The 26,283-nt window shown below is 31.1% G+C and overlaps 1 protein-coding gene across 1 annotated transcript in view; it reads right to left on the bottom strand.

Annotated features, from left to right (window-relative positions):
- LOC123657285 overlaps nt 1-26,283 on the bottom strand; it is a 62,631-nt gene that overhangs the window by 5,719 nt on the left and 30,629 nt on the right. Inside the window, exons 2-6 of the mRNA XM_045592864.1 lie at nt 18,917-19,134; nt 15,102-15,240; nt 13,681-13,830; nt 13,152-13,295; nt 5,698-5,790 (exon numbers count right to left, since the gene is read on the bottom strand). Coding sequence (XP_045448820.1) covers nt 5,698-5,790; nt 13,152-13,295; nt 13,681-13,830; nt 15,102-15,240; nt 18,917-19,134 — 744 coding nt within the window. The remainder of the gene's footprint in view (nt 1-5,697; nt 5,791-13,151; nt 13,296-13,680; nt 13,831-15,101; nt 15,241-18,916; nt 19,135-26,283) is intronic.

A 26,283-nucleotide genomic window follows, 5' to 3' on the forward strand; every position in this document is an offset into this window, starting at 1 on the left:
TACAACGAAGGCGTCCAAGAAAAGCCGAAGACGATGCAAATTTACATTCAGCAACCTATGTATACCGGGTTAGAATCACAGACAACACTCAAACGAAAGATGTTCCAGTTTGCTTTAAAGCATTCATGGCTATGCATGGCATTTCTCAACAAAGGTTAAAAACTCTGAAGAAGTCTTTGCAAGAGACTGGAAACGCGCCATTAGATATGCGAGGCAAGCACAACAACAGGCCAAGGAAGCTCACAGAAGATGTGAAAAATAAAGTAATGGAGCACATTAGGTCCTTTCGTGGCCGTAAAAGCCATTACAGCCTACACGAATCCTCAAAAATATATCTTCCTGAAGAATTAAATGTAAAAAAAATGTACGATTTGTTTCAATACAAAGATTTATTGTCCTATGAGTCATACAGATCTATTTTTGTTAATAATTTCAATATTGGTTTCGGATATCCGAGGTCATGCGGAAAATGTGATGAATTTAAGGCTAAATTGAAGGGCTTAGAAGTAGATTTGAAGAGTGTATCTAACAGTGAAGAAAAGGATATTATTGAAAAGAAGATAAAAGATTTAGAATCTGAAAATAAAGTACACAAGATAAAGGCAGAGACATTTTATCGCAAAAAAAGAGAAAGCAGGATTCACTCTCAATCTTCATTGAAAAGAGAGGCTATCGCCATGGATTATCAAAAGAATTTAAGCATGCCTAACATAACCAGTAACGAGACCTACTATAAGAGACAGCTCACCTTCAATTCATTTAACATTCACGCCCTGGCTTCTTCAGATTCTTATTTTTACTGCTACGATGAGACCATAGCTAAGAAAGGAGCAGATGAAGTTTGTTCTTTCCTACATCATTATATCTTTACAAAACTCAATGCGAATGTCAGAGAGTTAGTAATATTCTGTGATTCATGCGGTGGGCAAAATAAAAATTATTGCATGTTCAGATTTATACACTATGTGGTTCACACAACCAAACGTTTAGATGTGATAAAAATGGTATTCCCGATTCGAGGTCATTCGTACCTAGAATGTGACAAAAACATGGCACTTATAAATCAGAAGGCTCCATGTAAAACACCAGATGATTGGAGAAAAGTAGTGGCCGAGTCAAGGCTAAAACCTACACCATTTCGAGTTATTGATGTTGATCAGCCTTTAGTCCGATCTTGGACCAGGTTTTTGGCACCAAAGTACAAAAAGACATGCCCATTTCTTTCGAGACCTATCCGTGAGATCAGAGTTGAGATTACACATCCTCGTCTCATTTTCTACAGAGATTCCTATAATGGACACTGGACTTCCTCTGTTATGCTGGATGCAAAGAGAAGACGGGTAAATTCATCTTCCTGTGAAGACATCCCTAATTCAGGAGAATTTATTCTCCCTGACCAAGCTTACAAGGACATATTACCGATCAGTAAAGCAAAATTCCTGGATATACAGTCTTTATCAAAATATTGTGGACCAACAGCAAAAAAGTTTTTTTCCAACCTTAAATACAATAATTAGATTGCCTTGTGAAGTTGTGACATCAATTGTTTTTCCCCTGATGTTGGTGGACATAGGATGATTTTCACCTGATTATTCTGACTTAGTCACAATTTTTTATTATAACTCTTGGCTGATGTAATAATCAAAATAAAAAAATATATAATTACATTAACAATAAACATCCTTTCAATAAAAAAAGCTTTTCTTATTTATTTGGGTATAAAACACTATTTTATTACGATCTTATCTTTTAATTAGTAATATCTCAGTTTGTTCATTAGGTGACAAAAGCTGTTTTTCCCCTGACCCCTTCATATATAAATCTCGTGTCACAATGTTTGTCCTCAATGGACTCCTAAACTACTTAACCGATTTTAGTCAAATTTGCACACCGTGTGCAGTTTGATCCAACTTAAAAGATAGGCTATATTTTATTTTGATATATTATGTTATTATTATATTTCAGAAAAAAATAAGGTGATACGAAGTTCGCCAGGTCAGCTAGTAAGTAGTATAAGAAGTAATAATATAAGTATAAGTATTGCGGGAAGCCGCTGAATGCGTGTTGCGCAGGAGCGATCGTCGTGGAAAACATTAGGGGAGGCTTATGCCCAGCAGTGGGCGTCTGTGAGCTGAGATGATGACGATAAGAAGTAAGATGTAATTTTTATAATACCACAATTAAACAGACCGTTGCTAAATAATTTTAAAAACAGTCTAGACACATTACACTAACAATACATAAGTCTATATATAATACGTTAATAAAAATAAATGTGAAAATTCAAACATTTTGCGAAACTTCAACGGTATCGGACAACTGCAAGCATTTATAGTTATAACAACGCAGTGGAGTGAAATTATTCAAATATCGTATTAATAAATGGGTTTTATGGCATTATAAAAACTTATATAACTTAAACAAGAAAATGAGTTCGTCGACCTAATCACTCATAGAAATGAAGTCTCTTCAGCAATATTTAGTTACGACTATTTCCTCCCTTTCACATTACATAGTATTTGTTGTATCATGGATATAAAGAAGACATTTGTATGAATGTGACTTTGAGTTTCTTTTCGAACGGATGACAATGTTATTTTATGTTAGAATGTACGATTGGTAATAACCAGAGTTTTGACGACGGGATTACGGCCGTGATTTCCCTTTTGCTACACTAGGGTCATGATGTAGATGTTAAAACATAAAATTGAATGACATAAAAAGCGTTTATTCATTCTCAGTATTAAGATCCCAAAACCAAGTTCCAAGTAACCTTGATTTGTTGTAAATCAGCATTTTCATATTACATTTTTTTTAGATCTATATTAATTTGTATTTTTGGATGTATGTGAAAAATTAGTACTACTATAATATACATAGATTATTTAAAATGAAAATAAGTCGTCCATCTTTATAACTTAACTTTTAATTTTCCTTTCAAAATAAGAATAAAAAAGTGCGAATTCTATAGATGATTCATTTAAGAAATTATAGAACACTAGCTGACCCCGCTAACGTTGTTTTGCCATAACACAAAATTTCAAATATTTTTCTCAATTTGATCACAGCACCAACTGTCGGGACAAACTGAAATTAAAATAGAATAATATTTAATATTTGATGCTGCGATGGTAGCGCAGTCTACCGGATCCAATGTAAAACATTCCAAAATTAACTACTTATAAATGAAAAATTAGTTGAATAAACATTTTTCAGTGGACCAAATTGTGAATCTAAAGCATCCTCGAATCCCCTTGAACTCACACAAAAAATTTCATCAAAATCGGTCCAGCCGTCTAGGAGGAGTTCAGTGACATACACACGCACACAAAAAAATATATATATAAAGATTATCAATACAGACGTTATTGACGTAGAGTAAAAAAGCCCAACGAACATCGATTTTCGATAATTATCAATAACCAATATCACAAATAATTATTAGATACATTTCATAAAGGTATTGTAAGTCGATTAACTCGGATAAAAAGAATCTGTCTATGTTCTAAGTGAAATTAGAATATTAATACAATTAGCTTTTTGTGAAGCGGGTGCTGTCGACGTCGTGATTCTCTAACGACATTTTTTATATTGGGTATGTGAAAGTAATTACATTGTTCCAAACATTTTTTTACGAATTTTATTTTCCGATCAAGATTTAGAGATATTTTTTAGTATTGTAAAAATAATACATTAACAAAACATTTTCGATTCTAGAAGGATCGATTCTCATTTTTCGTTCGAAATTATCATTGTAATTTGTGTTTCTAAGAATAGACGCTTTAATTATATATTGCTTTAATTATATCAGTCTAAAGTGAATCTAAAATGGTAGGCAAATAGAAACAATGAGTATTCGAAGGTGCGTGAAGATATATTTGTTTGGATTTGATTTGAATGAATCATTGATTTCTATTTTAATGAAATGTAAACAGTTTGAAAGTTAAAACTCATTATACATTAGTTGAATCGATTGTTAATCGAACCATTTGCATTAAACATTGATATTAGAGTGGAAATAGATATAGAATTAATTTCTGAATAATAAATTGTACCTGAAACAGAATTTAGTTACAAAGGCATAATTGAACGATTTGTGCTCATTCATAATATTAACATACTTAGTAAAACAATGAACATAGTAGTTACGATTCTTGATTAAGTTTAATAAAATATTGTTAACAAGCTATACCCGCGACTTGCTTCGAGATTGGCATACCTATCACGATCTCTATAAAATATCGGAAACCTTACCTGGAAAATCAATTAAAACGTTTGATTAGTATATTTATATTATTATATGAAATTCATAGGATATAATTAAAATATAATTTATTCTATGAACAACCGGACAGGTTGTTTCTATTGATTTATTACTGAATATTTTATTGCGGATTTGAAATTACATAAGGATATTTCTAACTTAAGAAAAAGTGCGAAAGCGGTTCTATTACTAATAGTGACCTCTTACAGACAACCCTGTCAATAGAGAAACTATTGATAACGTAAACAATAAGGTATGAAAAATTATGATTTTTAAACACATATTATATACAGAACCCGTAAATAAAGTAAATAAAATTCAAATAATGTTATTTAATTATTTTCAGTAATTTTATAATACTGAAAAGTACATGACATCTTTCAAGTACGATTAATTTACTTATTTACTTTCAAAACGAAATATTTCAAAATATAATTACAAGTTATTTTTAGCTATACTATAAGAAATTTCAATTTAAACTTCAGACGAGGTAATTGGATAAGAGAACGGTAATTATGGCATGAATATATTGTGTTCATATCTCATTCATAGGGTTCACAGCGCTAGCTTAGAGAGTAATGCTAAGCCAGGGGTAATTACAAACTCCATGTCAGGATGAGTGATATGAACGAAACAAAGAGTACGAGATTATTGTTGTGGGAACAATATAGCTATTTTTATATATGTAATGGCTTTTTATATACACATAACATTGTTTCTATAAATAACCTTCGCAGTAAAACATTTATTAGAGATAGATATACTACTCTGAAGTATCTAATAATAGTAATAATTGTAATATTTTGTATTTATAGTAGTCGTTGATTAAGTGGGTGGGTACTCGTCAGTTCATTTATACAACGCTCACTTGCCTTATCACACCACTGGTATCCATATAAGAGATATAGTATTTTTTTGAAATATTTATTTATTTTATATATTATTTATTTATTTTATTTATTGTCCACCACGACTACATTTAAAAAAATAAACACATTTAAAAAACATTTACAGACTGTGAAGTACAATGGCCGGACTTATGGCTATTCAGCCATTTCTTCCAGACAACCCAATTAAAGGAAGGATAAATTTAATAGAATCTCGAGACAGAGTAGGTGGTGCAGTTATATGATAAACTTACATGCTAATACATACATACATATATACATACATACATAATACATTACCTTATTATAAACTAATAAATAAATAAAAAATAATAATTATAATTTAATTAAAAATAAAAAAATATGTTAAAACTGTTAAACCTACTGCAAAAAGAGGACACGTGTCAATTGCAAAATAAAAACCCAGCCATTTTGTTAATACATTAGTTGCAAATTTCATTTGTGAAATAAAGTTTATAATTTATTCATACATATTTTCATTGATAAAAATTATTCATGAAATTTAATATATTTAGTATTACTTACCGACGTCGTCGTGTTCAAGATCGGAAGCATCGTGAGCAACTTCATCCTCTTCAGGAGCACTCTCGTACCGCTCCTTTAGGACCGTTCGAGGCACTGCAAGATAATCTCTATTTTATTACAAGTAATTAAGACAACAAGTCCCTTAACAAAACACACAAGTGGCAAGCTCTGGGGGTTTATTAATAAACAACGTAAAACGTTAATTTTAAATATTAGACGAATTTAGATTTTGAAACGCTTCTCATTTTAATTTTGTTTTACGTAACATATCAGAACACGTATTTAACTTTATTGGAAATAGCTTTTTTAGTTTAACTCTGTTTTGTACTTTTTTGCACGTGGTACATCAATTCAGTTATTTTATACTTGAAATTATAATATTATTTTTAATGAATATTAAAAAAAGAAAAAAAAAGAAAACCATTGCAATCAAAAATCATAAACGTGTTTAAACATGTAGCTGAATCAGTTGAAAATCTTTGCTTCTTAACTGCAAGATAAACGACGAGAAGACCCAAATAAACATACATGAATACAAACATTGCGAGTTAAATGCTTTTAAAATGGCAATAAAAATATGAAGTTTTGTTAGAACGAATACAAAGACAAATTATATTGAACAGTCTGAACACGTTCTTGGTCTAGTCTCGGAAAGAAAAATGGGCTCACTAAAAAAAAATCTGATTCAACTACCATTTTAACAGAAATCTACCCGAAAATTATAAAACCAGATTTTCTATCAACATAAAATATATTTGTTCATGATCTTAAATCCTAGCAATGTATGTTTACTGCTTATACATTTCAAAGTTACTTTAATACTTAAACATTATCCTCTCAAACAAAAGGATATGAACGTTCAACTAAGGATGTTCCTCACTCAAGCCTTTTCCTGCATTGAAGTCGCAGGACAATAGAAAGGCTTAGGATGAGCCGAAACTGTTCTGAGCTCGAGCTCATGTAACCTCGTATGATTTAATTATTCAATATGATATCAGATATCACATATTAATTAGTAGTTTAAATGAATCGAACACGATAATAGAATATTTATATCCAGTAGTTCTTCAATAAACAAAAATACGAAAACAATAACTGTAGTTCATTTATTATTACTATTACTATTTACCGAAAGAACTTAAAATTTAAATTAAAATAGATTTTTTTAAAGAGCAACTAAAATCAGTTTCGCTTTTGACAATAAGTATGTTTACGTCAATTGCGATTTTTTTTTTAATTAAAAAATCGGACCGATTAATAGCGGTCCTATTGTTATTTCTTAGTTATTCACGTACACTATCACACATAATTTATGGGATAAACGTCGGATGTAAGGCAGTGTGTTCTGTCTGTAATGAGATGCCATTGTGCAGGTTCCGTCAAACCTCCCCAGACCATGCGTCGACCCCGAACGAAGGTTTTGCAGGCATTTAGAATTGTTAACGGTCGGTTTGTCAAACTGAATCGTATCGTTAAATGGTGTATTCATGGCTTTTCATGCAAATGGGAGCGGTAATAGGGATTCGGTTTATCGTTATCTATGTAATTAAAATTGATATCGTTATTCGCTTCGCACTCATCGAATCATATTTTCTGTATGAAATTTTAATAATGAAACCATTTTATTGGTATTATCAATTAACCCTAATACGAAGCTGATAAAAATGTTTTGTCATTCACAAACAAAGAGTTAAATTATCACATTGTTTCTTCATTGTAAGCCAAAATACATATATACACACTAAAAACACACACACAGACAAAGATGTACCAAGGCGAGGGTCATCTCATCTCGGAATCTAAAATTTATAAATATCATTTTATAAGTGATATTTATTTAAATAAAAATAGAACTGGCAAATACAAAAGTATTACATTTGTTCTAATATATCTTTGAAATTTTATTTTGTGTTTGGGTTTCTTCAGAATGTATCCATCAATGTGCTCATCCTTCTTACTTACCCAATTCTTAGACATTCGAGGTTGGGGTGAAGGGTTGTGAACTAGTACGCGGTTACATTAATAAGCCCCTAGTGGTTTGTCGATGGGGTTCTAAAATCAAGGGTTGTTCTTTATCTCGGACAAATCTACAATCTCTTCTTGGGACTTTTTAATTTCTACGTTTAACTCTTATCTTGTCGAATATACAAAAAACGTATTTTAATGTAATATTATATTTCGAAATTTCGAAATATTTCTTAAATGACGCAATACTTTAATTAATTTTTGATAAAGATTGCTCTGTTTTACTTTTAGTATAATTCGTAAAATTGGACTGAATAAAGTATTAACAGATTTTTACTCGCTTTATGTCAAAATTAAAAAATATAAAAAGGAAGGAAAAGAATTTGATTAATTAGGTTTTTTTGCCTGATTACAAAATTTCTTATATATATATATATATATATATATATAGAGTGTTAAAACAGTCAAAACCTCAGATCTCTCGCGGGTGGATTAAATCAAATGATTTTTTTCGGGATATGCTGTAAATAACATAATAATAAATTTCTACCAATTTATAACTTGAGCTTTTAATTCTAAAAATATATGATTTCGATAACTTATAAACTGTAGCAGAATTTACACTGAAGATTTTTTCTACATAGTTTCTTTCAAATTTACACCGCAACAACCCCTGAGCTGTTATAATGGTGCGTGAAGGCGCCTAAGCTCCGGCGGTTTGTGGGTTTGATTGATTTTATTACAGCTTACACGTCGCTTTGGTGTAGTGGTGCGTGTACCGTGTATGCGCCACATACAACCAGCGATTGCCTTTGGCTGTGCCTTTTGTCTTGATTTGTTTCTCGCTCGAGATGAATATTTGTACAAATATTTCATTCCGGTTGGAGAATCTATCCTTGTGAGTGTCCCCGCCGTGCCTCGGAGAGCATGCCAGTCCGTTTCAGTCGCGATTGTTATCATAAATACCTGATAGCAATTGTTACTCATAGTAGAGAATATATCAGGCAACCCGCTGTAGAGCAGCGTGGTGGATTAGGCTCCAATCCTTCTCCTACCAATCTCCTACAATATGACCAGCATGTGGAATGTTACAGACTCAATAATGACCCATACATTTAACGAGAAAAATATATTTGCTAAGAAAGTAATGAGGTTAGACTAAATCAGCTAAACAATTAATGGAAAAACAGCTTAAGATAATTTTATCCATCCGTGGTTTTGACATAAGAATATAAACACGAGTATAAAGGAAATTAGTAAAATTATTTATAAAATTGTGGACGAATAAAAAAAAATCATGGTTATAAATTACCTTTTGCTAAATTTCCCTTAAGAGTACAATATAATGTAAATACAATTTAACTTACAACAAGTTTTGAATATTAGTTTCAAATGAGTGCTTGTGTGATAAAACTTATTTCGAGTATATTTGATGTCAATTGTTTTTAACCCATATGTGCTCACCGCCCCATTTTTAAAACGGCAGGTTATTTATTTTCTGTGTCAAACTAAAACTGTGGTTTGATTATTGAATGGTACTGTCCGCTTTGTTTACATTTTGACATTATGAAAAAAAAAAACGAAAAGTTGTTGGCGCCATTTTTTCTGTTTTTTGGAAGAATAGTAAGTGCAAGTGTGGTGTTCACGATGACGAGAATAAAAAGTAAGTTTATTTTTTATTTATTTATAAGTAAAACCGTGTAAAGCAGTTTATATATGTATTATTTTATATTTGATTACTTTTGTGATAAAAATCGATTCTTTCGGTTAAGATTTAGTTTTTTAGAGGCATTATTTATAGCGCCCCATTATTGGGGCGCTGGGCACGTACTTGCATGTTGATTTCAAACTTCATGGTATATGTGTTATATTTTATTTACATTGTTTATAGCAACTTCCAGTTATATTGGTACTTTATATGTTATACTTTTATATTTATTATGTTGTTTTAGGTTGAGTTTAGCAGAAATTATCGACTTATTGGAGACGGAAGATGAGGACACTATCTACACATAGCCCAGCAACCAAATGTTGACGAGAGACTGCGATAGTGACGAAGTGCGAATGCGCTTGTAGGTAATATCAATCATCTGACAGGCAATCAACTACGAGCCGAGGCGCTGCTTGTATGTGTGCGCAAATCGGGTTCACTTTTACAAAGATAAGTTATAGAAGTGGACTCGATTGATGACGACAAGATATCCCTATCGGGAGATACATCCACTTCTGCGCCAAAAAGAGGTAGCACAGGTAACACTAATCCCGATCTAGGTGTTGGAGGATCTGTCATTACGAACTTGGCGGCCAAATTGCCTACAGATTTTCGAGTTCATGTTTACATAGACAATTTCTTTACATCGTTTAGATTGCTTATCGCTTTGAAGAATTTTGGTCACCAGGGGACATGAACAATACGGGCCAAAGGGTCGAAAATGCGCTGCTGGAGTCAATCGACGACATAAAGAAAAAACAGCGTGGGAGCTATGATCAACACGCCTGATGTTTCATCAAATCATTGATGAAACATCAGGCGTGTCTCTAGTACGATACAACGTCAGTAACGTCGTTACCGTAGCTTCGACCTGTGAAGGTGTTTCTCCAGTTGGCGGATCCAAGCGATGGTCAAGTGCTGAAAAAAAAACCCTCGATTCAACAGCCCTTTTGTGTTCAAATGTATAATCAATATATGGGCGGAGTAGATCGCCTAGATCAAAATATAGGCTGCTACCGCAATAGCATAAATAAAAAAAAATGGTATTATTCTGATGTGTGGATGTATGTAGATGTTCTTAGATGTAATAAAAATTCATTTAGAACCTCTATAACCGTTATTTTATTAATATTACCCTTTAAAATAAATGCAATTGAAAAAATTAAGGAGTGGTTATAGACGTGATCTGCCGTGCTCAGCGCTCCAAAATTGGGGCGGTGAAAATGTCCAAAACGGCATATTTTTTTTTATTTAATTTTTAGAATACCTTTATTTTTATGCTTATTGGACTTAGAATAAAACGAAAAAATATCAGTTTTTACGAAAAAAAAAAAGTTGAGCACATATGGGTTAAAAAGTAAATTAAATTAATCGTCCTCTTACACATAAAATGACAATGACTGAAGTATTTTTAAAGTTATTTATGCATCATTTGTTGTTTTCAAAAATTAGTGCCTTAGTACACTAGTCGTGGGTCCTTGCGTTAAATGTGTATAAGTGAACTACACCTTTTTCGTCTTTTTAATGACTAACAAAAATAATACGATTACTTCATTCAATTATGATAAGCATTTTATATAAATCTATTCTATTTTTTGGAATATTTTATTAAGCGCTTGATTGGAGTTCTAGTTTCATTACTTTTTTTTTTTGTGAAATGAGAGTAAAAATTATCTTTTATGAATTTCATTTGTATGCTTTTCGCATGTGCTTATCATCTGGTTTCATATTATCGTTGTCTGACAATGTCAATCTATCCGAAATAGCGATAATTATTTAGTAATTGTTGACATATCGCCAAATTGTGAGTAGCTAGTTAAATCAGTCAAAACAACTTCGGAAACAGGACTATATTCGTTGATCTTTTGTCTTATAATGAAGAATATTTGGAACTTAATGCACTGTGCTGTTACAGTGTGGTGACCAATATATTATTTTGCTTTTTTGTTATACGATTAGGTAAGCAAACAAGCGTACGGCTCTCTTCATGGTAAGCGATTACTGTGGCTTATACACGCCTGTAACACGAAAGGTTGCCAAATTTGCTTCCAATCCTACAGGAGCTCTTATCAACTTAATCACCACAAGAACACAACACTGCTTGAAAGCAGAATTATTTAGCTGTGATCTTCTGTAAGGCCGAGTCACTTCCCCAGATGGGCTGCTCCAGATTTTACAAGATATATCCTACTGTACTCTACCTCAATAAAGTGTCGTATCCACTGATAACCTAATTGCATTGTTAGAAATAAAGTTACTATTTTTTTTACGTGGGCAAAATCCATCATGGATATTTTCCGGCGCGGGGGCGCCAGAGGGTTATGTCAGACTTCTACTGACTAAAAAACCACCACGTGTGAACAGTCGTCCGCCTGGGGAGGGGGGCGAGATGGGCTCGCGCTAGCATTCGCCACCTCACCCCGGAAAGTTACTATTCCTAAACTAAACTAAATTAACCACCAAAATCCTACTGCTGGACAAAAACATTTTTCCTTCGTTGAGGAGAAACGTAGAATAATCCACCGCATTGCTCTACTGATTCTACAATTAGTAACGATCGCTTTTAACAAACAATGATAACAAACTGGAAACTACAGCTTTACGTGTACTCCGAGGCTCAATGAAATTCACAAGGACATACACCTAGACCAGAAAAAATGTTTGTAGTAACACATATATCTGGCACAACCGAAGATCTAACCCGAGACAACCGGTGATTACACTCAACCACACCAGAATAGAACCGTGAAAATTATTTTGTAGATCAAACACAGGGATTGGACATTTGTAACAGAAAGAAAAAAGAGTCTATTAAAATGATGTTATCTGTCATTTTTGAATGCGTTCAGCTGAATAGTCGCGATTTTGAAATATTCATGTCACGTAAAATTTAGAAATCACGTCTAATCAAATAATAAAACCAGCCGTAAAAACTGCAGTCAAAATTTTCCCTATAATACTAGAGTTAAATTAACTTATTATTTAGAGATTACAACAATCGAAAGAACAATGTTTTAGACGTTTCCTAGATTAGAAATAACATTTCAAATTATTTCCATCATATCAAATTACTATAAAAAATTTCAATATGCAAACTTCTCTCGAACTTATAAAACAATCTCGGTATAAAAATACTCAATGAACGAATTATTGAAAATCGGGGAAAAAATAAATAACAATAATAAGAATATAACACGAAAAACTTTTTGACGGATCGGTCTACTCTTGATATAATACTTTGGAACGAAAAAAGTACTCCTACGCTGTCAAAACAAAAATAGATTGCTTTGTATAAATTTCCTTTTCGTTAAAACAATTATTTCCATAAAAAAAGTAACAAAATAACACAAGGAAAGAAATCGAAAAAATATCTTAGTGGGGATTTATTGCTTCTTTATTTAATAAGTTTCCATAACGATAGAAATAAAAGTAAAGCGTTTGATTCATTATTTCTAAATAAAAATAAAGTGGTTTAGGGTTTTCTTTGTTTACGAACACGTGTATAATTTACGAGTTTGCTGTTGTTTTCTTGATACTATATTAAGTTGGTTTTAAGTTAAAATTAAAAATTATGCATTTTAATATGCTTGTACATGTGTGTGTGGTCATTTGCTTTATTAAGTATTTTGCATTAGAATAAAAAAAAAAACAAATTAAAATAACCTTTAATTCTTGAGGAACAAATACCCGGCGTGTATTTTTCTAGCAGCAAAACACAGGCTGTTTTAGATTACATTTACCACTGATTTCTGCAGTTAAAATTTCTCAGCTAACTTACCACATGTGTAAACAACTTTCAAATATGTCCGACTGCCCGTCCTGCATGGTTTCCCAAACATTTTGCTGTCTGCTGCTAGAACACATCGCCGTTTCCCGTGACATTCCCTCATCGCTGTTTCCGTTGCGTATGGTTCCAAGCATGCTATGCAAATATATCATTTTTATAATATAAAATTATAATTTAAAATTTATAATTTAAATTTCTAGATAAAATAATTAAATATCAGTAAAATAACAATTCAATTTACTAATTTCATAACAATATCACCGATTCATATTGTTTGCAAGTATTCATCGAATTTTCAATTTAACAAATGCATTTCACCTAAGAAAAAACTTCAATGAAAGTGTCTAAGATAAGAAAACCTTTTTTGCTCCATAGCTATCTATATAAGAATCGAAACATATTCCCGTACGCAAACGTGCGGCTTAGTATCGTACGATCCCAAAAAAGAATCACCGATACTACTGTACGCAATTTTATCTGATGCCTTTATAGACAACGTTATAACTCTGGGGATACTCACTTTCCTCTTTCATTCCCCGCGGCTGCGGGCATTGTATCGAATCGTATTCCGTCCGCCCGTACTGCGCTGAATATATGGCTACTCTGGAGTGTGGGTTACAGCTCAAATGAAGCACGTCGTTCTCGCAGCCCACTTTACTTCGAAATTCATCTGCCAAACGAAATGTTATCTTCTACCTTTGTGTCAAGTCTTAAATTCGATTAAAATAACTTTGTTATCTTTAAAGCTTTTAGCGACTCAGTCTTTTCTGTACGTTTCAACACTGTTTTAAAGAATTAAAACTTAGCACTCGAGTGTATTACTTCTGTGTGATATCCATAATGAGATTTTAAATATGCAAACAGAATGTTATAGAAGCTATAAGATTAAACAACGCGACTCTCTCTCTCTCTGAGTGTTCATCGTTTATTCTTGTTCCGTATTGTATTTGATATTAAAATTCAAAAGATCTTTATTATTAAAATTTTGTTTTATCATATTTTACGTTGGTCTTTGTTATCTTTAAATTCTATTATATTCGCATTATTTTTGCAAATAAAATATTTACACTTTATTTATTTATTCATTTATTTATTTCTCTATACGTACAAGTTTACAGAGCTTTGTTCCAGACACAAGTAAGTCAATCAAAAAAAAAGTAAAAACACAGGTTAATAATTAATTTATTTTATATAAATTAATTATTAATAATTAATTTATCATATATAAATTAATTATTTATAAGTAAAACAATTTATTCATACATTAATTGATAGTTTCAGTTCAGTTTTGTAATAAAATATGTTAATGTTATTATGGTCGTTTTTATACCGAAATATTAATTAATACACGATATTAATTACAGTTAAAAAAGTCAATGACCGATTTGGGATAGCAGTAGTAATAGTTTACGTTTAGGCAAATTTCCTATAAAAGTGGTTTCGTAGGACGTTACCTCTCCTTAAAATACAAATAAAACACTACGATCTCTTTGTATTATTTTCATGGTTTCTCTAAAGTCTTTTAGAGTTGCATAGAATTTTATTGGCAATTCTCAAAAGTGTTCCCAGAGTCGAAAGCTCAGGGCTCCACTTCTATCACGGTACACTGAGTACAAAATTATTTAGATGTCATGGTTAGATATACATGTGGATTTTGTGGTTCAAATAAATAATCTTACTTTTCGTAGATAAAATAGTTTTGAATATTTTTAAGCTAGCGTTAACCGGTCTAAAGGTTATTTGTGCCAAGGAACTATTGACCTGTTGGGAATTTTGCCAATCACGTACTCGCTTGTTTTTAACGGTCAACAGTTCTTGTTGAAATTTTGTAAGCTAATTTTGTTATTACTAATTTGTATTTTTGTAAAGTAGTACTTAGTTTTAATAAAACTTTTTAATATAATTTTAACATTTAAAAAATATAATGTTTGCGCTACTTACATGGACGACACTTGTAAGCTACTTCAACAAATCTTCGTGATCCTGGGCAGGGGTCTACTCCGAAAGCCTTAGGACTAGTGTGGAATTTACACTGACGCTTCTTTTGACACGCCTCCACCACCGTCTGCAACAAAGAATACTGTCCCATATTAGTTAGTATGCCGATTCTTTAACAGCTCGTTTGAATACAATTTTGTAGATACTTTTGTTTATACCTATAGTAAAAAATATATTACTATTATATCAATATTTTTATTATTATGTACCCATTAGAAGACTACGGGTAAATTTCAAAAGATTTCATTTTTGTATGCAAGTTTTCGTTACTGATTTTTTAAAATATAAATAAATATTATTTAAAATATATATATATGTATTGTAAAGAAACATTAAAATATTTAAAATACATATTTGTGGTTTCAATACCTACCAGTAAAACATGCATGCTTTTGCGGAATTACGCCAGCGAAATATCGACAAAGATTTTTGAGAGAATGTTATTGTAAATTTAGGTGCCACACTTCTTTAGTTGTCTGATTTGAAGATAAATAATAATGTTTGTATAGTGTAACTATAAACACTCGTATATTTTCAGACCTTTTCAGGGTTGAATAGAAATTGTTCATTATTAAAATACGTAGTATAACCTGAGGCTAAGTAAGAAGACTTTGTTCTACGTTTTTAAAAAAATATTCAATCCATTACATGACCTGTAAATATAATTAAACTAAGACAAAGGCGTATCTGTTTGTAGTATAAAAGGGGCAAAAAGATACAATGTGAATATTACTAGCAAACTTCACATTGTATATACACATATACACAGATACAAAATAAAATTCAGAAGGCATGGTTTTTTTAAAAATATCTCCGCTTTATTTAACTTTGTTATTTTGAAAGTATTATTAAAGTACTTCAGTAGCTTAAGGTCTGTTAATTACAACGTAATGAATCATTTAAGATTATGATATTGTTATAAAAGTTTTGCAGATAAATAAGAGTTGACACATTTATATTTTTATTTCAGATTACTATGGGCTATAACTTTTATATATTAATTCATTAGGATTCCAAAAAAGATGTGGCTCCATATTTGATTAACAGACGTATGAGACGTAAGAAGATAATTGAGTTATATGCTTTGCGTTGAACAGTCTTTTCTTAAAGTTATTCTTTTAACTATATCGCAATTTTAAAACAAGTTAGAAATAATTAAAATATATTAAAAACTATTGTAGAAAGAACACGTGAAGTGTTTTTTTACCATTTAAAATAAAAAAAAAGTTAATTAATTTTGTGAAAACTTAACCATTATCACAGTTTTATTCTTCGTAAGATTTATGTAATGTGAAAAATACATCTGCAGGAAAGCATTACACCATTTCACCAAAGCCCATACAAATATAAAACAATACCACTCTCGGAATTTGTTCAAGTAAGGAATAAGGTACCTTAAATCCATTAAGCGATAAAACGCTGATACGCCACGAACCTTTGGTATTGTCGAATGTCAGAGAATGAGTCATAAAAGCCTAGCCAAAAAACGAACTCGCACAGCAACATGCCAAAAACCGTTCAATTCACGGTTAAAAGGCTCATGAATGACCTACTTTAATAGTTTGCTGACAAGCCGGCTGAAATTACTAGAGAATTTTCGTTCCTGGAAAGGAACTAAGAATTTCGTTCGGGATATTTGTGGCATGCCTAAAATTATGACCTCTATACTATGAACACTTGCACCGGTCATACTAATGCAATTTAAAACCACATTTTCATACAGCCAGAAAATAAATTACCTCGCTGGAAATTCTTTTGAAAATTAAACACAAAGAAGGTCAAAACTAGAACAAGACTAGCCAAGAGGTTGTTATAAATGCAAAATTTCTCTAAAGTAGGCTGCGAAAAAATTATTAACAGTTTCGTATGAATCTTCATGTTTGTAAATGAACTGTATTTATTAATAAGGCTTGGTTTAGAAGCCTCGTTTAGACAAAGTTTAGTCTATGTAAATGATATAAGTGACACTTATAAGGAATATCACAGATAGCCCTGTTTTTTTTTCTTAGATGTTGTGCTCGTCATGTTCAAGAACAAAAAATGTTGTTATGTTGTTGTAATTACATAACTGACCGAATTCCCAATATAATAGAGTAGAAGACGACGACGTTATTAAGAATAATAACGTATTATTCTTATTTAAATTGTCAATGCTTTTTATATTCTTATAAGATTAAGGACATTTCGAAAATAAAATTAATTAACTATATTTTTTCGATTTAGTTTCTAAAAAAAGATATAAGACAAAAGGATATGTAGAATAATTATTATAATTTACAATTTATAATATAAAAATAACAGCACTAAAAAATATTCTTAAGTTGCTTTTACATAATAACACACTTTTGTTGGAAATACGAGTACATACGTATAACATACTTTAATTCATATCTTTGTCAACAAAGATACTATTTCTACTTAAATTAATTTAATCTTATAAACAAACCGTATACAAAAAACAAGGTCAAAGAGGAAATATAAAAATACTTGGTTGTCTAGAAAAATAATTTTCTCTGTGTATGAAAAGGTGGCATTGATAAAAATATTAGACATTTTTTACACAATGAATAGAATAACCCCCATTTGTCTTTTTTGGGCTCCCTCAGTTTGTACATAGAAAGAGAACAATAGGAAATATTGTTTATCATTTGAAGTAGGTTAGCAATATCCATTCAAATATGACTTTTGAGATGAGTATTTAATGGGAGTTACTTCTGGGTAGACTGTTGTTACGGATGAGTACAGTTCGGGTAAACGTTTGCTACAGATATGTATTAGATTCAGACCTTTATCCGGGTAGACGTAAATATTTGTATAGTTCTATTTCAATGAAAAAATATTTTGGCTTTAATTTAATTATTATGTTGATAACAAGGATTAATAACTATGTTTCTTTTTCAAAATAAAGAAATGATAGCGGTTTTAAATAACAAGTGCTATTTCTCGGAGTTTTATAATATAAACTGCCAAGCGTCGTTGCTTTTACGGTGGCATCTCGGGAAAGTTATGACAGAATCAAAGTATGGTTTCAAAAACGTTTTTACGTTGAGTGTCAGTTATACAATTTTCATGAAATTATGTTTTTTAAATAAAACAGTTCGCATTTTATTTTTATATTGTGTTCGTTTCATTCACTTGTTAAATTCATTTAAAACATATATTTTACGTTAAGTTTGACAGTCGTTTTATTACTGAAAGGAAATTTATAGAACTGATACATAATATACAAAATTAAGTCAATATTATATTGTAAATTTTATTTAATTTATTCAAAACATGTTAATATAATAAATGAGATAAAACTTCTTATTCCTTTTAACATATTTCTTTTAAGAATAAATATAAATTAATATTGTATATAGATGTATGAATTTAATAAAACGTAGTTGTGTTTGCTAAGGAACAAAAAAATCCGATTTTAATCACATGGACACAATATAACGTAGGTAGACGAAAAAATTGAAAAAAGTATTCGTCAGATCACGATCAAATTTAAGTGGGACCACATGACAATCACCAGCTATTTTATTCGATTAAAAAAAGAATCACTACTATCGGTGCAATTAAAAGTTATGAGGTATCACATAATAAATACAGTTGAATTGAGAACCTCTTCCTTTTTTCAGGCGGTTATTTTTTTTTGTTTTTTTATTTTTCGTCGTTAAATAAAAATTATTCAACTAACTAATTTTAATATTTTAATTACTTCTTATTGCTTTTAACATAATATTTACTAAAAATAATAGTTTTTTTGTTACCTGCAATGCACTAGGCCATGTACATGAAGAGTCTCCGACAACCTCAACTGCAACTGGCTGGTATTCAGTCAGTTCCGAAGCGCAGGACGTTTGCGATGCTGAGGCTCCATATTGCGCTACTTGTATGCTTATAGTAGTTCCTCTTGGACATATGAGAGTCACCATCTCTTCGTCACAAGCTGCTTTTTGGTGTGTTCGAAGTGTACCAAGCAGCAATTCTGTTGGAAAAAAACGTAAAATCAGACTATTTCTTTGTGATATAATAAACATATAGAGATAGATAGATACCGTGGATTATTTATAGTTTGAAAGCTGCTTATCAACTAAAATTGAAATAAAGTACATAACCGTATAGAAGTAGCCATCGATTCGTAGAAAAACAAAATGGTGGCTCTTGCTTTTCTCTTGTATAGGAAAGGAGGTATTTGGCTATCACTTTGGTTCCACTAATTTTGCTGATTAACGTACGAAGAGTGAGACAGGCAAATTTAAAAATCTACCCCCTTTTCTCACTAATTACATACGAGTATTTTAAGACCCAGTAGCTTGTACATTTCTGATGTTGTATGTGTTATTACGGGGGCATTGATAATTTGAATACATCTCGTAAAACGACTGTTTTTTGGTAGATATTTCCATTAAAGAAAAGGCTCTTAAAATTCAGTGTCAAACAATTAAAAAATTCTAAAGTTATTTTTTAAATTATTATCAGAGTTTAAATTATCAGTTAATAATGACAATAATATGGCATGAAACAGTGTACAAATCTAAAAGAAACAATTATAAATACAACAAGAAACAATTAGATATAGCTTACAACCGTAAACTATCTTCGTAACTTCGTTACGAGTTAATTCCGATCTATATCCCAGTGCATCAGACATAACAATAACAAATAGAATGTAAGCCTTATCTCAAAGTGCATGCCAGCTACGGCGTCATAATGTCTCATTACAACGTCCGAACGTCGCAGTTACGCAAATATGCCTTACCTGTGAGACAGGATTGCGAAAAGCCAATAGAAATTATGCAAATCTAGCATCGTGGTGCTAATCACGTCTGAGTGAAACGGATCACGTCCAACCAAACTGATTAACATGCTGAATTCTCTAGAGATAAACTTTATTGTTAAGGTATACACTTTGATTGCTTAATAGTTGAAATTGTATTAAAAATTTGCGTATATTTTGTTTGGTCAGCAGCTTATCAAAATTACCTCTAAAATTGTATGTAGCACAAACAATTACTTAGTTTTATTTATTTTAATCAGGAAGGATCTTACTCAAAAACAGTAACTTATTAGTAAATTTTCTTATAAAACATATTTTTATTCATAAAAATAATTCTAACAGCAAGAATTATACTATTGACAGGCTAAAAATGAATATATTTTTATATGTACTTTGTAGTAATAGGTGAAATTTAAATACAGGTTATTATAAGGAATTTAGATTCTGCAGAAAAGAATCACCGAAAAACTTATACTGTCATTTTTAAATAAATTTTTAAGGGATTAGCTGTTCGTGAGTAGAAACATTCGGCCAGCTAGCTAATGATACACAAAAAACACTTTAAAAAGGATAACGGAAGCGGTAAAATAATCAAAAAACTAACAGACCAATTGACCAAACCAGACCAAAGTGAATAAGTTAACGCTTGAAAAGATCTTGGTTGTAAAGTTGGCTGAAACCACATTTAGCTGTCTGGTTTAAAAATATTTTTAAAACATATATTTTAACAGCAAAATAAAACAATTCACATCCATACATCACTTTCATCTTTCCCACATATCATTTATCATAACTAAAATTGGATTTGCCTATAAATCAAAACGATGTTTACATCGCAGTTAACTACCGTATCTCATATGCTAGTGACCACACACACCCATGTATGTGTTCGATAATAAAATTGTAGGATAAAAATATTTACAAGAGCCAACTGTTATAGCCTTTCGAACTAAAGTCATTTAGACAAGGGATCATTAAGGGGTTTCATTTATTTATAGCTACGTATAGTCGTATTTCATATTCGACGAGAGGCGTAATAGGGCGCACGTGGCGAATGATCGACCACGACGATGGAATGCGGCTCAAGTTAGAAGAGATCTGAAATGTTACACGTTTAGTCGCAGTTTTCTTTTTTATGTAGCACATTTAAAGACTTCTTTTTATGGTAGACTTATTACAAAACGTCATACTGTCATGTTCATGTTTAGTATGATTAGACCATAGATAATTTTGATAGAACATATCTTTCTACCTAGTTTTTTATCTTATTACCTAGTTTTTTTTAAGCTATTGCATAGCTTTTATCGCGGTCTTTGAATGCGGCGACTGAATCAAGAAATTCCGTAACGAAAATATAACCTAACACCAGTCCGCCTACCATGTAGCTCGGCCGGGCGTTCGCTTAACATGTACCAATATGGTACGACTGTACGAAGCTCGCACGGATCGAGACGAGCTGCTCCATGTATTGTAAGATAATAAAAATATTTTAAACGATATAAACTTCTTATTTATTTTCAATGAAAGAAAAAAAATGTTTTCTTACCGGCCACCACGCCCAAAAAGTGTAACTTGAATTAATATCAAAAGAAAAAAATACTGCATAAATAAAAAAATAAATAAATAATTATAATTGTATTTACATTTACCGCGGCAGTCCCCGAGTGCCACAGGTTTTTTTTCTGTTTATTCAAACTAAAAGTTTGAAGCGAGAATAATATTACGACATATGTACACGACGACACGACTACGACTACGACACATGTAAATTATTATTGATATAATCAGTCAGTGTAAATTATACAGGTACAGAAACCAAATAAAACATCGGTTGATAAATAAAATATTAATAAGTAGTATTTATACCAGCTAAAAAATTTTTAAAAATATAAAGAACATTCTTAAGAATTTTATCCTAAGTGTTCCAAAAATACCAAAAGTTTTTATAACAAGTACTTGTACCAAACAGTGAGCATCTGTTCTGCGGTTAACATGCATCTACTTAAGGGAGAACGCTCACAAATAATTAAAGTTTAACGAAATGGCAGACATGGTTAGCACGCTATACATCTCTGTCACGTGTGTCAAACACTCTCGTTCTGAAATATTTGAACCTTGTACCACTTTGACAATGAGATGTGTATTTTATAAGTAATTAATATTGTGATAAAATAATAACGAAGTATCTAGGTATGTTTTTGTATCCATAAATAATTATTACGTGATAACGGTTTTGATGGACTGTTTATGGTTAAGATGTGCCAACTTATACTTTAGTTATTACTATTTTTAGTTGCAGCGACGAAAATGAACTAATCTTACATATAAAGTTCTCGTCACAATGTTAGTTACTATACTCCTCCGATACGGCTGGATCGATTTTTATGAAATTTTGTATGCATATCAGGTATGTTTGACAAAGCCCGCCCTGTGGTCACCAACCCGCCTGCCCAGCTTGGTGACTATGGGCAACACACGTGAGTTAACACGATTTTTGGCGCGAACTTGTGGAGGCCTATGTCCAGCAGTGGACTACGATAGGCCATAGAATCGGCCAACGTCTATTTTTCATATCCCTAACTTATGGGGGGGGGGCAAATAAAAAAATATGGCAAAACAACATTAACAGGGTCAGCTAGTAATAAATAATAATAGTAACACTATAAAAATACATAGTAACATAATATAAAATAATAATAATAACAATAATATATTCTTTATTGTACACCAAAATATAAACAAACAGTAGTAATTACAAAAAAAAAAGATGTACAAAGGCGATCTTATTGCTGAAGAGCGATTTCTTCCAGATAACCTTTGGGCACAGGACATGATATAGTAGTGACGGATAGGAAGTGTACAATATTCTTAAGGATGAATAAAAATAGTGTATGATAGATTCATTAATTCATACAAAACCACATATAAGTACAAATATCCATACATAAATAATCAAAATAGTATTAATATACGTGTATAAATGTAAAATATATATTGATAATATAAAATATGCATGTTAAAATTCTGAATATTATTATATGTATTAAAATATTGATTATGGCTGTTTATTTATGTAAAACTCGTTAATTTATCTAATCAACAAGTTCAAAAACGTGTTCAATACAGATAAAGCTCCAAAAAATAGGAGTCATAGCTCATTCGATCCGAAATGACGTCTAGAAAAATGGTTCTGAAGGATTTTATAGCACAGAAAAAATTGCAAAACAAATAAAAATGAATTGTTTTTTTTTTTTGTTAATAACTAAATATTCTATCGTGTAATAAAAGTATGAGAAATATATAATTGTTTTTACAATAAGATAAATTGTAGTTTAAAATTATAATAACTCAACACTTATATCTAAGGCTCAACAATCTAATCTTACTCATTTTAACCAACTCTACGTTAAATACAAAAAAGCGCTGCTGGCATTACAATACTGTGCATTTAAAATTAAATTAAACTCTTGAGTGGAATCTTTCGTTATTAAAATCGTTACGCTAATTAATATTTGCAATGTTCAAATTGCTTTGTACAATGAAACTATTTATTAATTTCAAGAGTAAATTAATTCTTGAATATTAAAAGTAGTCGACGTCTTTGCAAGGATATTTCATTTTATGTTCTAAGTATTAGTAAAAGAGGCATGAAGGCGATGAAATTGCGGTTTTAAAGGAAAATGGGTGTATTTTTTTTGTTGCGTCTCGTTGCGGTTTGTGAAACGTTTAAATTGAAATATTATTAACTTTAGTAATTTTGTAAGAAACTGCTAGATTATACAATGAAGCTTGACTTTAGTACGAATACAAAAACTTACACTTTTAATATCCGCACAAACAGAACAGTATTAATGTTTTTTATATTGCATTTAGCTAAACATTTTACATATTTTTTAATGATTGTTCATAAATCAAAAGGTGTTTAAATCAAATGGATAAGATTTTTGTTGCCGGAATATTACCCTGGAATATGACGCGTCTTATTTTGTCAGTGTATACTAATAATAAAGTTTGTATTTTAAAATAATTTACAAACAGATATATACTACGAAAACAATACACAAACAATGTTAATTAAACATAAGCTTAAATAGACGTATCAATTTACAAACGTATTAAAATAACAAGAAATAAATTATTTAATACACGGGGTATCATTCATTAAATTGTATTCCTAAAATCACTTCGGAGATCAAAGTAGTAGTCAGAACGAGCCCCTCTAAAACGTGTTTTCCAAACGAACAATACGTCTTTGAAGTCGGGCGTGGACCGGCGTGGTGAACCATATCGTTTATGTTCCCAGGAATCACTCAAAAGAGATCGTTTTACTTTAAAAAAAAAAAAAAAAACTTGACAGTGGAAGTATGGCGCGACATTAACGTTCGACTCCCGCCATCAAAACATTTTACGACTGTTCCGTACACGGTCAATACTAGAAACGACCTCCGTCGACTGATTTAATGCTATTCTGTTGAAAAATATAAAGAACGCAGCTGTGGACATACGTGTCTTATTTAATGGCTTGTTTAGATTTACAAACGGTACTTCATGTATATAATGTAACTTCCTTTGTCTATTGCTGAGAGTGCTCGTATCTTGTGTGGTATAATGTTTCCTAAAAGGACGCTTATTGTATAGTTTTAGGAAATATTTCACCGTGATTTATGTTAAAAATAAAGATATCAGATCATTTTGTATTTGAGAAGAATTTTAAACAAATCATTTTTGTTGTTGAAGCAACCTTTACCTTTCTTTACAGTTTCCTCGGTTTACAATAAAATATGAAGTAAGAAATGTAAGATCTGCGCTGTCGGAAAATGTTTTTTAAACTAATAACATTTTTATATTTCCTTAAGATCTTACTCTTCACTATCAAGATTTAGATCAATTTTAAAATAATTGAGTTATTTTCGCCTTTATAATATTATTAGGACGAAATTCTATTAAACATTATACATATTTACAATTCACAACTTAAGAACTAAATATTTACTTTATATTTAGTTTTATTAAATATTTATTAAATATTTATTTTATATTTAGTTTTGGTATAAATCATGTCCGCGTGGAATTGTGCCAAGAATGCTGGCAGCATTTCCCCTTTGAATCACTATGCCGATACACTGGGCAAAAAAAAAAACTAGCGCTTAAATTTTTTTTTTTCAATTTGAACCCGCAACCGCTTGGTATGATAGATTTCTTTCTAATGAGATAACTGCTCTAAAACGAGTTTTTTCTGAGTTATCTTATTTCTACTGTTATCATTATAGATTTTATACATTTACAATTTTTTATGTCTGCAATTTACTAAAACACATATTACTCCGGGTTTAATATTCCCTTTTATAAGAAATATAATATTTTCGTACAGAATCCTTTCTGTTATTGAGGGTCTTATTGAAGGTCCAATGTCCCTGAGAGTCTTATTAAAAATACACAAATTTCTAAAGATATGTGAACGAATACTTTATTACTCCGATACAACGTACCAATTTTGATTCCGGATAGAAATGTTATCAAGAATTCAGATTGAAATACGTAAACAGTAATATAAATAAATGTGTTTGCTCGCAAACGAAAAAAAATCGACTTCGATTAGGTATATCGACCAGTAATACAACGTAGATAGACGAAAATAATTGTGTTTGCTCGCAAACCGACTTCATTTACATCGACGTTATATTACGTTTCCCTCGACTTTTCTGGGATCATCAGATCCTGGTTTCCTTGTCATGGTACCACACTTGGGATATCTCCTTTCCAACAAAAAAAATATATCAAAATCGGTTCATAAACAATGAAGCTATCCCCGACAAGCACAAACTTTCGATTAAAAAACTAATTACCAAAATCCGCAGACCCGGTAAAAAGTTAGCAGGTAACACACATAAAAATGACATCGTCCAAGTTAACAAAAATGCTCATAAAATAAAAACTACTGAGCCAAACTGAATTAAATTTTTATGGCAACAAACATCAACTATTTCGCATCGAAAAAAAAAGAATTACGTAGTACGGATCAGAAGTCTTTCGCGTAATCGGTGTAAAAAAAAATAAGTAGTAACCGAATTGAGAACCTCCTCTCTTATGTTATTTAAAAATAATCGAAAAAAGAAATAAAATGGATCTTATTATACGAGTATACCCACATAGTTTATAATACTGTAAGTAAGACATGTAAATTGAGACAGTAACTGCCAAAAAATAACAAAAAGGCTTCATATATTGTATGTAAAGAATAACTTTCTGGCTATAATAGTGTGTACTAGATACAATACGCTTGATTATATAAACTGAAAAAAAAAACAGGAGAAGCTACGTAAACTTTCTATTTAATTCTTAAGAGACAAATTAAAA

Source organism: Melitaea cinxia, chromosome 10, assembly GCF_905220565.1.
Source record: "Melitaea cinxia chromosome 10, ilMelCinx1.1, whole genome shotgun sequence".
Lineage (NCBI taxonomy): Eukaryota > Metazoa > Arthropoda > Insecta > Lepidoptera > Nymphalidae > Melitaea > Melitaea cinxia.